This window comes from Rhamphochromis sp. 'chilingali' (genome assembly GCF_963969265.1).
Source record: "Rhamphochromis sp. 'chilingali' genome assembly, chromosome: 12".
Lineage (NCBI taxonomy): Eukaryota > Metazoa > Chordata > Actinopteri > Cichliformes > Cichlidae > Rhamphochromis > Rhamphochromis sp. 'chilingali'.
In genome coordinates, this window is record NC_137939.1 from 3,542,822 (window position 1) to 3,559,297 (window position 16,476).

General features: G+C 41.9%; 1 protein-coding gene across 7 annotated transcripts in view; it reads right to left on the minus strand.

Moving 5' to 3' along the window:
- The window catches only part of scn8aa (sodium channel, voltage gated, type VIII, alpha subunit a), a 48,738-nt gene that overhangs the window by 25,538 nt on the left and 6,724 nt on the right, over positions 1 to 16,476 (minus strand). For 3 of the 7 annotated variants that reach the window (XM_080898092.1, XM_080898087.1, XM_080898088.1), the window contains exons 3-14: positions 15,335 to 15,453; positions 14,025 to 14,114; positions 13,450 to 13,578; positions 12,513 to 12,604; positions 9,448 to 9,669; positions 9,126 to 9,189; positions 8,817 to 8,958; positions 6,451 to 6,657; positions 6,079 to 6,360; positions 3,060 to 3,374; positions 1,385 to 1,520; positions 909 to 1,147 (exon numbers count right to left, since the gene is read on the minus strand). In XM_080898092.1, the coding sequence (XP_080754218.1) occupies positions 909 to 1,147; positions 1,385 to 1,520; positions 3,060 to 3,374; positions 6,079 to 6,360; positions 6,451 to 6,657; positions 8,817 to 8,958; positions 9,126 to 9,189; positions 9,448 to 9,669; positions 12,513 to 12,604; positions 13,450 to 13,578; positions 14,025 to 14,114; positions 15,335 to 15,453 (2,037 nt within the window). Of the gene's footprint in view, positions 1 to 908; positions 1,148 to 1,384; positions 1,521 to 3,059; positions 3,375 to 6,078; positions 6,361 to 6,450; positions 6,658 to 8,816; positions 8,959 to 9,125; positions 9,190 to 9,447; positions 9,670 to 12,512; positions 12,605 to 12,813; positions 12,906 to 13,449; positions 13,579 to 14,024; positions 14,115 to 15,334; positions 15,454 to 16,476 lie in introns of all 7 variants that reach the window. The other 4 variants (XM_080898093.1, XM_080898090.1, XM_080898091.1 and 1 more) reach the window with 3 other exon arrangements.

Below are 16,476 nucleotides of genomic sequence, written 5' to 3' on the forward strand. Positions count from 1 at the left end.
CTGATCTTGTGTGTGCTTAATTCAAATAATCATACATAGCGAGGGAACAAGCCTCATGCGGCCATGAAATTATTTGCCACATAGTTGTCCAATTACTTTTGAGCTGTGTATAAAAATGTAATTCCTGAACAGTTAATGTAGTTCTTTAGTCAAACCCCTTGAATTAAAGCTGAAAGTCTGCACTTCCATGACATCTTGATTCTCTGAATTTAATCCACTCGGGTGGTATGAACTCGAACTCAAATCGACCTGTATGCACCCTCGTGAGTTTGTCAGACTGCGTGTTCATTGGCGCGCAGGATGATGACTCATATTGCATCAAGGTGACCTAGAAACCTCCACCTGTACCACCCATTAGTCTTTTCAACTAGATTTTTATGAACCACAACTGGAAAGAACACATTTCACTGCTTTTTCAATTGTAAATTAATACGAAACAGACATACACACAAAACTGTATATAAAAGAGCGTACAACAATATGTGTTAACTTATGTGAAATGGTGCCAGTACTCTGATTTACTCCGTTTCTTAAAGAAAAACAAAGCTTTAAATGAAAACAACCAGGTCTCAGAAATTATTTAGGCACCATTTTAGAAGAGCTCATCGATCAGCCTTCATGAATTATTAACACCGCCCTCCAACCAGTCAGCCAACCAGCAGAGAAGCAGGTGCATCCACTGAACCAGAGTACAGCGAGAGAGACGGGAGAAGAAGAATGGAACATGTGTGTGCATGTATGTAAAGAAAAATCCACGAATACTAGGAAGCAGCGGGGGGTTTGGGAATGTTTTTTTTCCCTGTCAATTACAGTCCCATAAATAACACCTTTCTGTGAGCTACTGAGAAGAAGCAGAGAAGATCATTTACAAGAATACCAGATAAAAATAACAACAAAAATCCACTCACCAGATTTCCTACAGACAGCATATCTTCAAAGTCAGGGGTCATGGGGTAATGCTCCATAGCCATGAAGAGGGTGTTTAGGACGATACAGATGGTGATGGCCAGGTCCACAAAGGGATCCATGACTATAAGGTTCACAATCTCCTTGATCTTAATCCACTTGGGGCTGCACTCCCAGATCAGGAATGTGTTAGCAAACTTATACCAGCATGGGGGACACTTGCGCTGAGACTCCTCCAGTTCTGAAGACATAGCGCGGATCATACATCAAAACCAAACATACTTGCGTGCTCAGCAAACTGCATGCAATGGTATAATAGGATAGAAAAAAATTTTATGCAATGTATGTATCTGGTACTTTTGAATATGCAAAGCAGATAAGCAGGAAATTCATGTCAAACTAATCAAACAATGAAGAGCAGCCCTAGTTAAAGAATAATGAGAGAGCAGGTTAAATAGCTGGGTTAAAGTGGCAGTACCCTCCACTAGTGTGTTGGTAATGACGCTCATGACACTGTTGGCCCGCTCTTTCCGCCCAAAGGAGGTATTGAGCTGGTCCACAGACACCATCAGGGAGCCCGACAGCTTCTTCTTCACCTCAACCTCAGTAGTCGGCTGTCAGGAGGAGAGGAAGAATCAAGCACCCATGGAGAGGACATGAACACCATCCCACATCACCACCGGTGGCCGGCGGAGGGAAGTGCACGACAGCAACGGCAGGAAAAAGTAGTCGAGGATCAGAATTTTGGGGGTGGGGGGCAGGGCACGTTTCATTCTCCTCTACTTGTATGCTGGTTTCAAGGAAGATGTGTGTATGCTGTAAATGCATGCAGGTTTCAGCCAAAGTGGGAGCAGTGGTCTAGGGCTACTTGACCTAATTGTGTTTGAATGTAATTAGCTCATCCCAATTAGATAAAAAATGGATTGTGAGACACTGTGCGAGGAGAACTGCTTCTGCATGAATGCATTCTCAGTCCCGTCATGCAATAATGGAGGCTTTGCTGCCATTGCAATATAATCATGAGGTTATTTTACAAAATGTCTCCCAAATCTGGCCATTTTTAACACAAACTTGCAAATTGATGCTACTGTATCTTCCTATTTTGAAACCATACAACTTATATTGCAACCATCAAGTCAAGAGCATTGTAAATAGGTCATATGAAGGCAGGTAGTTCAAATTCATCCAGTTGTCATGCATGAGCATGCTCCAAGTCAAAGAGAAGGAGAGGAAATAACAGACATCATAACCAAAGTTTGGTTTGTCTACATCATGCTTGTTCTAATTTGGGGTTTAAATCTACCATGCTAACTAGAATGACGCACAACTAATTTGCTAATGCTGACCAGGGAGAGACTGGAAAACATAGAAAGGTATAGACAGACAAGGACAGCAGCCCTCCTTCATTTCTTAAAGTATTTTTCGAAAGCCTAATAGGATGGTGTGTATATATTTATACATATATATTTATGTAGATAGCTAGATACATATACTCTGGGATGGAATCAGGGAATTAGGGAAGCAGATAAAATTGTCTGTGGCTCTATAAAGCTGGTCCCCTCTGTTTCCTCCGGCTTCTATTGCAGATCTACCCACACAGGCTAGCAGAGGACCCGGATGCCTGGAGGAACACATCAACACACTGGAGCATGTTAACCAATCATTATATGCCATTTGTTAACAAAAACTGTGTTTCATTACTGCTAGTGTGTGAACGGGAACTTAAAACACAAAACTGTGTGTTACTTCTTTCTCTGATCTGTACACTAACGGGTCAGTGAGCAGCTGAATGATTTTGAGTGCAGGTACTTTATGAGTTATAAGTTTGATGCTGACATATTCAAAACATTAACAGTCATCATTCATTTCAAACAGTAAAATTGCCTGGAAGTCACTGATAGACCAAGTATGAAGCTAACTTGTGAAAGGTTGGTTTAAGTATAAATGCTATAATCACGTTTATTTTCCCATCCTTTGCCTACAGTTGGAGGGCAGCATACACTGCAGGGGCTGGGGGAGGGGAGGCGCGAGCGCTTAGCCAAGAGATACATACGGACTTGCAAAGATGACAGTAGAGGATAGAGAGCCAGAAAGAAACGTAACGGACGAGAGGGGGGCCATGCCTAGATAGGTCTACTCATTGACTTCCTTACACTTTCGTCAGTAGCTGCCTTATCTATTTTCACCTCAGGCAGAAGGCGTCCACCGGGCCCGGGGCCAATGAGCGACACCACGCCGTTACAGTCCACCGTGCTGTTCCTCTTGCCATGGAAGCCAGTGTAGCTGCTCCGCCGGTACGGGCTGAACAGGGAGCCTCGCCGCTCCTCGCACTCCTCGACGGTGCTGTGCTCATCGTCGGCGAATTCGTTCTCCGAGCCCACGTCCTTGCTGCGGCCCTTAAAACTGAAGATGCTGCTCTTGCTGTTGTGGCGTGAGAGGAAGGGTGAGCCCGGTATACTCAGGAGAGACTGGAGGAAGGAAATAGAAAAAGGATGAGAAGAGGAGATATTTGTGTGACGGAGCCCTGGGCCCTTCTGGGCCCATCAACTCCAGAGGACAAGATGAAAGCCAACATCTGTGGGAAATTTAATGCAGCAAGGGCTCCTTCCCACGAGGAGCCATATTCTTCTGACTAAATAAACAAGAACTAGATAATTAGGTTAGTGATATGCTTCAGTGTCAAGGTCACACACACACACACAGGACAGAGATACAGGCGTCTGAGACAAGTGCAATCTGAACATGAGTCACGACAGCAACAATCTGGAATGTAGCTAGCATTGATCCAGCTATTTTTTTTTAGCTCTACACAAAGTATGCTAGCTCACGGGAAATCAAATGTTTTGACAATAGCCCTCTGGTTGTGTAGAAGATGAGTGAAAAGCGCAAAGGATCCATTGCATGTCACATGAAGGATTTTCACAGAAAAGCGTTACATAAGGCCCGTAGGCCTCGTTAACTCGTCAGCTGAATACTTCTCCATAGAACACAAAAAAATTAAAAGTCAGCGAAGCTCGAGCACGGTCTAAGCACAGCAGCAGGACTGCTCCCTGTTACAGATTTGTGTAAATAATTCTGAAAATGAGGCCTCATACATCAACGTTGGGTACACACAAAAACAGGCCAAAATGAGGCGCACACTACTTCCAGCACAAAAGTTGATATCCAGAACAAGTGGCCAGGAAAATGCGAGCATCTCTGTGGAACCGTTGACCTATGAGACGTGTGCAAGAAAGAGGAAATGGAAGCTGATGGTGAGGTGGTCAATGAGAGGAATCTTTTTATCTGTAATGATGCAGATAGACCGGTTCTTATATCACACCTATCTATTCTATCTGAACACTCCAATACGACATGCCTCAATCATCCACTGACACAAACACTTTCTATCTAACCACACAGTTATAAGCCGATGTATCCACTGGCGAACTCGGGATGAGCATCTTACCCATGCACACTGGAGAAGCAAGGAATCGAACCATCAAACTAACAGATGACCTGCATTACCTCCTAAGCTGAAGCAACCACAATTGTTAGTCTGACTTCATGATGCACTTTTTCACTAACACACATATTAACTTCAATGAAGTGATCCAAGTATTTAGCAGTGTTATTTTAAGTTGTTCTGTGAGCGCCCTTAAGTTGCAGCTGTAATTAAAATCTCTAAACTAAAAACTTCGCTCACAGAAGACTGAGCCAAACTGTTAAAGGACGTCTGGCTTCCTTTCATTGATAGTTTTACCTCCCATTAATCAGACTACCAGATTTTCATGAATGTCATTGCTTGTCGAGATCTAAGACAGATGATACAAAATTAGAGAACCGCAGAAGAGTCAGTAGTCCACCGTATCACCAAGTTAGTGAGTGCCATAAAGCCTCCTCCGGTTGTCTCATTTATTGACTACGTAAATTTGTTGTCTGTGAATAAAGCCGATGCGTACCCTCACCAGAGCCTCAATCATACTGCAGGCCAAGTTCAGACAAGAAAAGATCAATTTCTACCCTTAAATGACATCCTCAGGCAAGTGGTATCACAATCATTTTGACAAGCTTTAAATCAGTCAGCTTGATTCCTGTAAAACAAATAAATGCTGCTGCGACACATAGAGCTGCAATGAATGCTCAGGTAATCCCAGAGGAATGTTTGACTGGAAAACCAAGCAATTAGTAAAAAAAAAAAAGTAAAATTGTATTTATATAGCACCTATCAAGATAACAATCACTAAGTGCGCCACAGAAGCTAAAACATAAAAATAAAAATCAACCAAAAGCAAGTTTAAAAAGATGATTTTTTAGCTGTTTTTTAAAAGCGACCACTGAGTCCACAGATCTCAGGCTCAAAGGGAGAGAGTTCCACAGTTTGGGGGCCACAGTTACAAAAGCTCTGTCGCCTCGTGTGTTTGACAACCAGCAAGCCCTGGTCACATGACCTCAGGGACCTGCTGGGAATGTATGGATGCAAATCACAAATAAATAAGGTCGCTCATTTCTGATTTAGTCAATTATGAGGCCCTTTGCATCAACCATTTACTGTATAGTAGAATTTGCACATGTGGAGGTAGGATATGAGGCCGATCCACACACATACATTTTAAGGCACACCATTTCACGCCTTTGTACACTATCTATGCCTAGTCTTAACCCCCACTGAGGCCCCTGGACATGTGCTTCACTACACGCTGCTCTGTAAGTGCAATCTTATATTTCACACACTGAAAATGAAAAGTAGTAAGAATGCCGTCCCTGCAGCCATGTGACTTACTGACGTCTATATTCTATTCATAGACATGAAAAGGTATCTGTTCTAATTCTGTGTGTTGTTTGAGTTTCATTTGGTCTCATTTTTGCACAAAAGGCCTCATACAGCTTTACGCTAGCCATGTAGATATTTTCTTATATGTTGGTGATTTTAGATTTTCTTTTTCCTGCAAGACTTCTAGTACCATCCCCAACATGTGTGAAAAAATCTACATCACAGCATGATCATGAGTGAAATACTCATCCCCAGAGAAGAGTTTGTCAAATTCAGTGTTTTTATTCTTGAGCTGCAAATTCTGTTTATCGTGTAAAATTACTAACAGTTTATATCTTGTTATAATTTAGCTTAAATTTTCCTTTCAATCAAAATGTCAGCATCTGATCATTGCTAACAAAAGGGAATATCTTCCTCACCTGGTTCATGATGGAAGACTTTCGGCCCAGGCGGTTATCGGGGAATCTGAAGCGGCTCCTTTTGCTGCCATCGTCCGACTCTGACTTGACAAACTTCTCGCTGTCGCCTTTCTCCTTCTCCTGCTCCTTCTGCCGCCACTTCTTCTTACGGTTGCGGCGCTCTTTAGCGCTCTTGGAGCTGAGCTTCGACATCTCGGACGAACTGCAGGAAAGACGCCCTCCTCCATCGTCTTCAACCGCATCCTCCGACACTGTGCCTGCAGAGGTTGCCATTGCAGCCGTCTACCGAGAAACGAGCACGCGAGTGAAGTCAGAACGATATTTTGACACAATCTATGAAAAAGTTTTGCCTTCAACTTGCAGAGGACTCACCTGAGCATCTTCTTGCTGCTTCTTTAGCTGCTCCAGCATCGCCTTGAATTCTTCTTCCTTCTGCGCGGCCTCTTCCATGGTGGCCTGATTCTGCTCCTCATAGGCCATGGCTACCACAGCCAAGATCAGATTCACCAAGTAGAAAGAACCCACAAAGATCACCAAGACAAAGAAAATCATGTAGGTCTTCCCTGCCGCCCTGAGGGTCTGTTAGGAGGCAGTGCCACAGAGGTCCGGGGAGAGAGAGGAAGAAAACAGCAGACCCGTGAGATCTGATACATGACTTCAACGCCACAATCAACGTCAGCCTCACTGCTCATCTCTTAATATGACTCATCAGAAAGAAATAGAAGACGTACACTGGTCTGAGCATTCCTGGGGGCAAAAATGAATGCAAGCCTCAAGTGAGGAGGGTAAATGTCTCTCACCTTCTGAGGACAGAAGAGTCAAATCTTAACTTAAAACAGCTCACACGATTTCATTTGTCTGTTTCTGATGTGAAAATAATGTGTGGAAATAAATTGAGTAAATGATTTTATACTTTGTGCTCATTAAAACCCTCCATGTGAGACTGTATTGTTCATCAGAAAGAACTGACCTACTTTGCACGCTCACTGTGAATAGCCAAACTATTTCTACAGATTTGGACGCTATGCCCACTGGAGATGAGAAGTGAGGAGACTGAGCAGCAGAGGTACAGCTGAACAGATGAACACACAAAGGAGAAAGCTCATTGGTGTCACTTTGTCTTCATGCTAACATACAATTGTTAAAGTCATTCTCGCGCTGTTATATTTTTAGGTTTAGATAAACCAGCAAACGAATAGTCATCATGAAAGGATCCCAAATTTGACTAAAAATGTTCTCGCTCATGCACCTCATCAAAAAATGAAATACGTCTTCAGGCAGCAAAAAGGAGAGAAAAAGGACTCTAGCAGGTAGAGAAGTGAAATATCCTCACCCATCAATTATGCATGCAGTTGACGTGATGCTGAGAAGTGCGTGCAGGACATTTGGCTCAAACGTTCTATTTTAGTGGCACAAAACTAAATCTTACATATATAATAAAATGCTCAGTACTGAGAAACAAATATGATCCATAGGAAGGCGTTTTATTACTTAATGTCCTTACACCAAACCAAAAGCGGCTACGTAATGATTATTCTACACATACGGCGTACAGTATGAGCGAGAGCCTGCAGTTGGAAGCTGAATTTCAAAGATGAGAGCGAAAATAGAAATATGTGCCAGGATGCTCTCATCAGGTCTCATCGCTCTCATTGGTCATACTGTAATCCTCAGCCCTTAATATTTCATGCTTCCTTCCTTCCACTTGTACGTGGAGGCAGGGCTGTCTCCACCATTTCAGGGAAGCTTAATGTGGAACAGCCTGCAAGACAGACCAGATGGCGGTGACGGGGCCACAGTATCCACATGAGACTGAGAACAGGGGATAAACTTGGAGGTGAACTAGAGCTGAATGCAGAAGCCACCACCAGTTTTTGAATAATGTAATTTGAATAATTACAGGATGTTTGGTACACAATTTTTTATTGGCATTTGTGCTGCAGTGTAATAAAATCACTAGACAGCTGATAACCACCTCCACCATGCGATTGGTTTGTCTGTCAACTGGATCGCTTAAAAAATGTTTTTGCAAAATTGGACATGTGAGGTCACATTTTTATCCAAAATCAGTTCATTCACCGTTTGAGGCGAGTTTTTCAGCTTTAGTGGTGCAGTTGAAGACTGCTGTCATCAGGCACCAGTTTAGCTCACTGGTTGAGCAGGTGCCCACACACACAGCTGAACATATATATTTACTAGGTATGTGTGTTTTTAAAGGGATGCCAAATGCTGTCATTTTTCTGTAAAGCAAATTTACCTTGCCTTTGGGTATAAATAAAGTTACCTTGACCTTGACCTTGACTGCTGTATTTCTTCCTCTCTTCCTGTCTAATCTTCACCAGTGAACTAACCAGTAAAGGCAAAAGAAATCTTTAAAAAGCTGCTGTCACTAATAATGGATGAGAAACAAACCATCCATCGCACCATCCTTTTTTAATCATTTCATTGATTTATCCAGTTAAGGGTTGTACTATTGGGGGCGGAGCCTATCCCAGCTGTCACATGGCAAGAGGTGTGATACACTCTGGGCAGGCTGCCACTCTATTGCACTTCAGGCTAGCATTATTTATTTATCTATGCTTTTGGTGACTTTGTTTGAATTATAATATATGTTCATCAAAATTAACACCTTTGAAGCCTCGATAAAATCTGTCCAAAGGCCAAATATCAATCAGATTTCAGCACTGAGGGCTGTTACATGGTGAAACAAGCTGAAGGTGTGGACACATCTGCTTTACCAGCATGTAAAGGTTCTCCCAGAAGTCCTGTGTCATGAGTCGGAAGAGAGCCAGGAAGGCCCAGCCGAAGCTGTCAAAGCTGGTGTAGCCGTAGTTTGGATTCCTCCCAGCTTTCATGCATGTGTAGCCCTCCGGGCAGCGGCTGAGGGGTGGAGAGAGAGCGAGAGAGAGACACATAGAGACAGAACAGGGCATTCAGCCCAAAAATGAGTCAGCACTATTTACTGATAATGTAGTCTGACTATAAGCACACAGAGGAGCTACAGCAAATCTTGGTACTCTTTTTGAAGGGTGGAGAAGGCAACTCACCCAGAGTCTGAGCTGTTCCCACAGAGCAGAGCGTCCAACTGGCCAGGCAGGAAGTAGAAGTTGGCTGAGAGGGGGAAAAAAGCAAGAAAGAAAAACTGCCAAACTGAGTAATTTCGCTCACATTCTGTCGAGATTTACTAAATTTACTCCATTCAGCGCATTTCTGACTCCAGCTCACTCAGAAATTTTGACTTCAGTTCATTTGAAACAAATTCCTTTAAGTGCCAAAACGACATATTGTTTCCCCATTCAAGCATATGGGTTGACTCATACTCTGACCTCCGTGCCAGGTCACCGTTGGTGACGCCTTGACTCTACTTACTGTCGTTCGTGATGTATTCGTCCCAGTCAAAGCCCTTACTGCCATTGGCTAGGTAACTCTCGTTGGTGTTGATTGGCCAGAACACACACTTGTGGCGCAGGTTACCCATGAAGAGCTGGAGACCAATGAGGGCAAAGACACTCAAACAGAAGACGGTCAGGATCATCACATCCGAAAGCTTCTTCACAGATTGGATCAGGGCACCCACAATGGTCTTCAGGCCTGCAGGCCAGCCACAATCACACATGCGCACGCACACAAACACACACACACACACACATTCACAAACCACACAGGTGATGCAGGAGCTCCTCATGTCCCATGTGTTAATCTCTGGAGTGTCAGCTGCTACTAGAGCTCATCTTTTTAAATTTGTCACTGGGACGAAGCCCGTAAATCCCTGCATCTTAAGATGTTCATAAAAATCTGGCTGAGACTACATTTGAAAACCTTCCCACTGAATTTAATTATAAATAGAAATAATAGATGTATTGTCATCGACTTGAATATACAACTAAATGTTCATTTTTAACTAAATTCAACATCAAAACAAAAGGGATCATTTTATAAATAAAAATCTGAACTGGTAAAATACTATAAATTTTAGATATGGGTAGTAATACATTTTGGACAAAACTGGGAGTTTACATACAGAACATCTCTAGAAACAACAAACAGGAAATATTCAGGAGCCTTCCCACTCTTTTCAGATTATTGCAACAGATCTCAAATCCAAATAATGGGCTCTTCAACAGAAGAAATTAGCATTTCATTGCCAATGACGGATGAAGTAAAAAAGAGGGGGAAGACTTTCTATAAGTGAGAGGAAATCCATAAGGAAAAGAGCACAGCAGCACAACGAGAGGCCATGAGAGGGACAGAGGCACAGGCAGGGGGGCATTAAACCACATGCAGGTCATTTAAACTCCAAGGCTGAACAGAAGCAATTCAATGCCAGTGCCGGTGTGGGCACTTTCTTGAACTGTCTTGTGTAAGGTGTCATTAGGAAAGCACTGACTCCCCATACCGCGACCCTGTAGTCTGTCTCATCCACTAAAGACAAAATCGCTTTAACTTCCAGACCAGCCTCCTCTGGCAGCATTCGCACAGATCCACGAGGAACTCAAAGATGGAGGCAGGATCGCCCACGCCCCATTTTTACTGTTCACCCACTACACGTACAGCAGGCTTGACCTGCTACAAGCTTTCGATAAATTATGATCTTAATTTAGACTTTCAAATAATCTTACTAAAAGCTCCGTCAAACCAGACATGTAAGGAGCTGCTCGTGTTTAAAGGGACCTATTATAATTTCTTTATTTCCTCATGTGCTGTTACAGCAGCTGATGTTCATGCTATGTAAGAGCAAAAACCTCAGGCTTAAAGCAGGTAAATGCTCCGTTTCTGGCAGTTTTTTTCAAGGATTTCAAGATATCTAAATGCACAGAAGCTCCACCCACCTTTTGTTTGCAAAGGACAGCCAATCAAAAGAAAGCTTGTATAACGGGGGGAATGCAACAGCTTGATGCATTCGGGGGTCGCACAAAGCCCCAGCATAATCTAAAAAAGCAGTAAAGACTTAAACTAGAACTCAGAGTCCAACAATTAAAGCGTGGAGCTAGAAATAAGCATAGCAGGTCCACTTTAAATCACCATACATCTTATTTACAAGCACATGAAAAAAATTATCAAATCAAACTAACAGATCTATGTTTCCCTGGAAAAAGCCCTCCCATTCACATGGATTACTGTTTGCTTTATTAAACAAATCTATAAAAATCAATAAAAGCTCCAATTTCATTACTTCTGTACCAGCATTTTAACAGAGAGTCCAGAATTTTGGGGAAATATGTTATTAATTTTGTGGCTGAACGCTACATTAGAAGATCAATACATCCTACCAACCAGTGTTTCGTCAGATTTTAAAAAAGCAGATACGATGTGTTAAATAAGGATGTTTGGAGCTGCTTTTAGGTGGCTGCTGTCTTTGGACAGAGCCAGGAAGTCTGTTTGCAGTCTTTAAGTTAACCAGATGCTCGCAGTAACTTTAGGTACTGGCATGAGAATGGTATCAATTTTCTCATCCAACTTTGAGCCCAAAAACAAACAAGCATATTTCCCAAAATGCCAAACTGATATCTAAATCGTCTGCACTCAAAGAAGACTTTTTCAAATTTCAGCATGAATGTGTAATTTGAAAAAGAAAGCAATCTTTAGTGGCTGTTTTGCAACATGTGTTTAATGTTCTCCGGTCAGATGTCCGGTCAGCGTTACCATTCCATCTGCATTCCCAAATATCTTTTTTTTTTTTGTGATATATCATTCAAGGAGGTCGTAAAAACAGAGAAAAAAAATCAATCAACAAGCTAAAAAACAAAAAAGAGGGCAAATCAAACTTTCAATGCCATTAATCAGCCAAGCTCTTGGTAGGCTAATATTATAAAAGCAAGTGACCGAAAAGCATCATGCAGCATAAGAGGTATGTTCACAAACTAGGCTTGGCAGTCTTCATACATAAGTAATGGGTATGTTCTATAAGATCTGTATAAGAGCTATACCTTTTCTCATAAAATACAGCTCACAGGTTTGTTTTGGACCCCATTACTAGGAATCCTCTCAAATTTCCAATTAGGAACAACTACAGGGATTAAAGCTGTCTGATTTTTCTTTTCTCATAAAACATAACATGCATATTGTAAGTTTACAGTGTTCTAACAACACATTTCTTTGCCATAAGTAACGGCATTTGCTTCTTCTGAAAAGCTATTTGAAGTTGAGTGAGTTGAAGCTATTTCTCCTTAAAGACAAAAGCTGCCTTGGAAACAAGAGCGCTACCGGGGCAGAAGAGAGTGCAGACACTTTGGAGGGCCCTAGAGGAGACTGCAAAGCCTATCAAAAATGTATTAGTACCATTTTTGATAATTTTGGAGGAAAAATAAATCAAAAAATGGTTTTCTCCAATTTTTTTTTTTTAATATCGCTAAAATCATAATAGTAATTATAATAATAGTGAGTAGAAAGGAAAGGGTGAGAGGATCAGCCTTAGTGTTTAAACTGAGTCTCACCTGGAATGACAGAGATAGTTTTCAATGCTCGGAGAACTCTGAATGTTCTCAGCGCAGATACATTGCCCAGGTCCACAAACTCTGTTATATATCTGAAATAGGGGAAGGATCACACACAGAACAAACACGATGACAAAAACCACACACGCCAAGAGCACAACACCACCGAACCAGGAGGAAACGACGCCACTCACAGAGCCTGTCCACTGAGGAGAAGGGTGGAAGGTAAAAGGAAAGAAAGACACACACACCTAACACCGACCCCGCCCCACTGCCCCCACCCCGCACCATCCTGTCTTACCTGGAATTACAGAAATAGTTTTCAATGCCCTCAACACCCTGAACGTGCGCAGAGCTGAGACATTGCCTAGGTTTACAAACTCTGTTATATACCTGCAGGATCAAACCACAGTTACAACAGCTTATTATTTACATGCAGATAAACGGTGAAAAGATCAATTCAGACAAAGATGGGCTTTGTGAGAAACAATGACATTTTGTATGATGGTCTTTTTGGGGGGAGGGGTGGGGGCTGTATTTGCTCATATGGAAATAAGTAAACTAGGTGACTTATAGTCGCTGGGAAGACACTGAGCATTAAATTGGATTTTGCAGGCTCCTGACGACTGAGAGAGAAAATGTGAATGACAAGAGTTGGATGGCGAGAGGGAGATGAATCAGACTGAATGACAGTGAGGTGTGGGTGTTGTCAAGGAGGCCGAGCAGTGTCAGATGGAGATCTTCGATTCCCAAAGAGAAAACCAGAGAAGTCTCGGCTCAAATGAGGAAACACAGAAGACGGGTTATCAGATAGGAAACAGGCAAAAGATAATAACTAAAACATCAGTTTACTTTAACCCAACCCAAATACGCAACGTATTTGTGTCCAATTTAACATCCTATTTACTCAGAGCTCGATCAAAATTAAAATACTTACGCCATCGAAATGACCATGAAATCCAGCCAGTTCCATGGATCTCTTAGGAATGTAAACCCATCTATACAGAAGCCTCGCGCAGTGATCTTTACAAGAGACTCGAACGTATAAATTCCCGTGAACGTGTACCTGGAAGACAAAGCGTTGACAGAATCAGTTCACCGCGCTAGATCAAAGCTCGCTCATTTCTAAGTGCCTGCACCTTCATTAACTGTTAAGACACCCAGGAAACGACGTTAGATAAAATTAGAATCATGCAAAATCAGATAAAACACTTTTCTGTCGGTCTAATGTTTTATTAGAATGTTGCTTCATTACATTTGAGCCACACAAATTTCCAGAAAACAGAGGTTTTCAAATACACTGCAGCATACAGCCCCATCAGTGTTTTCTTCTGAAATCTTGATTCTTGTGTGAAAAATATATAGTATGGTTATTGTGCAGAGGGTTTAAAGAGAAAATTCAAATTTAAAATTTCACAGAATTTGACCATCTGTGACTCAGATGTAGTGCCAACATAGGGACACAAACATTTATCACCCATTTATATATGAAAACAGATAAAGTGTACTTACTCTACTTGTTTTGACCACTCAGGAGGATCGCTAAAGGTCATGAATATACAGTTGGTCAAAATAGTACACATAATGATCATGCTGAAAAGAGTGAGGAGCATGTTAAGGAAAACGCAGACTGTAGTGGTAATCACATACATCATCAAGCCTCCATGACATGTAAAACATAAGAATAAAAAATACAGCTTGCAGTAGGTAACGTATGTCCTACAGTCGAGTACGCATAAACAGCCAGCAATTTTTAAACAGTTAAAGTCAAGACATGAACTCAAAGCACTTAACTGAAGGTGGTTAAATGTAGCCACTACTATTAAATATTTAAACAGTATATATTTAGGGGAAATGCAAAACTACAGTACATTTTAAAGGTGCAAAGCTTTCAGTGCAGAGAGGCTGACACTCAAAGGAAACCAGGGAAACTTCAGACTTGGCTTTAAATGCCTGCAGAGGTCAGTATTAGTTGTGCCTTGAAATATTTGAACAATATTTCTGTACAGCATTAACCAGCAGTTGCAAAGACCTACACAGTGCACTCTACACAAATGTAGATTTAGGTGGGCAAAATAAAATGCCACTCACATTACTGCTTCTCTGTTTTATTTTACTTACTTTTTTATATATATCTATAAAAATAATTAATTTGTGCCTAAACTGGAAAACCTTTAATTATGCACCTTGCCTCATTTAGTATCTATGGACAGATCTTTAAATAAACCACGTGTATCTGCGGGCACCACTAACTCACAGGTTGCATTGCTGCAGGAAGGAGGCACAGTGGGGCACAGTCTGCTTCATTTTTAAACCAGATGCCCAAACAGTCGTGTGTCACATGACACACAGCTGGCTCACTTCCCTTAACTTGTGCAAATAGATAAGATAAAACAAGTCAAATAAAATATATTTCAAAAATCACATAAAATATTAACATGCAGCTCTGATCAGCTGAGGTCCTAAAACAAGTTTCCTTTTATGTCTTTAACAGTGCTTCAAATCGAGGGTGCATCCTCCAACTGTTCCTTCTGGATTCGTAGATAATGCACCGATAATGTGCTTATCGAGAGGTCTAGCTTGGCTGACTGTTAAGGATGACTCATCATTTGTGCTAGCCTTTCCCTTCAGTGATAAAATGGCTACTGCATGGCGTCCTCTGTGCTCTTTCTTGACTGTAACAAACCGACTCTCTCCTGTACCTCCACTCACAGGAAACGTCGATAGCAGCGCGAGCAGAGAGACAGAACACATCATGAATAATACACATAAACAGGAAACCTTTTCAGTCCCAGCAGTTTAGAAACCATTTCAAAGGATATGAATGTATCAAAATTTTAATAGCTAATCGCCTAACCGGATTAAAAGGACTTATTAAGTACAAGGCAGGTGTGGCACTAAAACGGAAGATTGTCTTCCCTCTATTTAGCACTATAAATGTCTGTGGAGAGAAGAAACAGAGAGAGAGAGAGAGAGGGAGACAGTTAACAATCAGAAAGATTATAAATAGACAAAGAACAATAGCAAGGAATATTTAAAAATGTATATGTCATCCTATTTGAAACATTGTGAAAACATTTTCTGCAAGGCATACACGGCCAGTATGCGGACAATAAATAAACAACGTGCATTTGGTCATTTAAGTAAAATGCTGCTTTTAAACAAATGCAAATAAAGTGAGAACTGCTGGCAGGATGACTGTGTGTTGTCCCAGAATCTCAGTGCTGCACCGCCCACTGTGGCGTCTTTAAGGGGAAGGAAACGGGCAAAACCGAGAGGAGCTTGCGAGCCACTTTCTGTGGATAACCTCATAATTGTTTAAATAAAACATGGCGATTTGCATGAAACATTCATGGAACTGTGCATTTGCACAAGTGATACGGGGCCCTTGTGCTTTTAACAAGGCATCTCTCACTCCACGCTAAGCCTCTGAAGAGACACCGACAGCGGAGTCAGGAGGGAGGGAGAGGAGGAGGAAAGAGGAGAAGCGGGGCGGATGGGTGGGGAGGTGGGAAGCAAGGCGCCTCACGGCGGTGGCGTCACATGACCGCGTGTATTTTGTGCGTTTTGGACAGAAATAAGGTGTGTGCCCGAGTTCTTACTATGACATAAACGTCTGAAAAAAACAAAATGACGAATGTGTCCACTTACAAATAAGACGGATCACCCCTGATGTCAATATTACCTAAATGAAGGGAGACGTCAGCACAGTTTCAAATGACTGGACCCACTTCCTTCCTCCAACCTTCCTCTCTTATTATAATTATAGGTCAGTGCATCTCCCTCATCATTAACACTGTCATCTACCAGTCAAGACAATCACACGCTTGGAAATGTCCCATCATGACATTTCTCTTAAACACAGCCATCGTGCACATATGCAGGGTACACATCCATGACTCACAAACAAATGCATAATTACACACATCACATGCAGCAGCAGCAGCAGCACCACAGCACAATC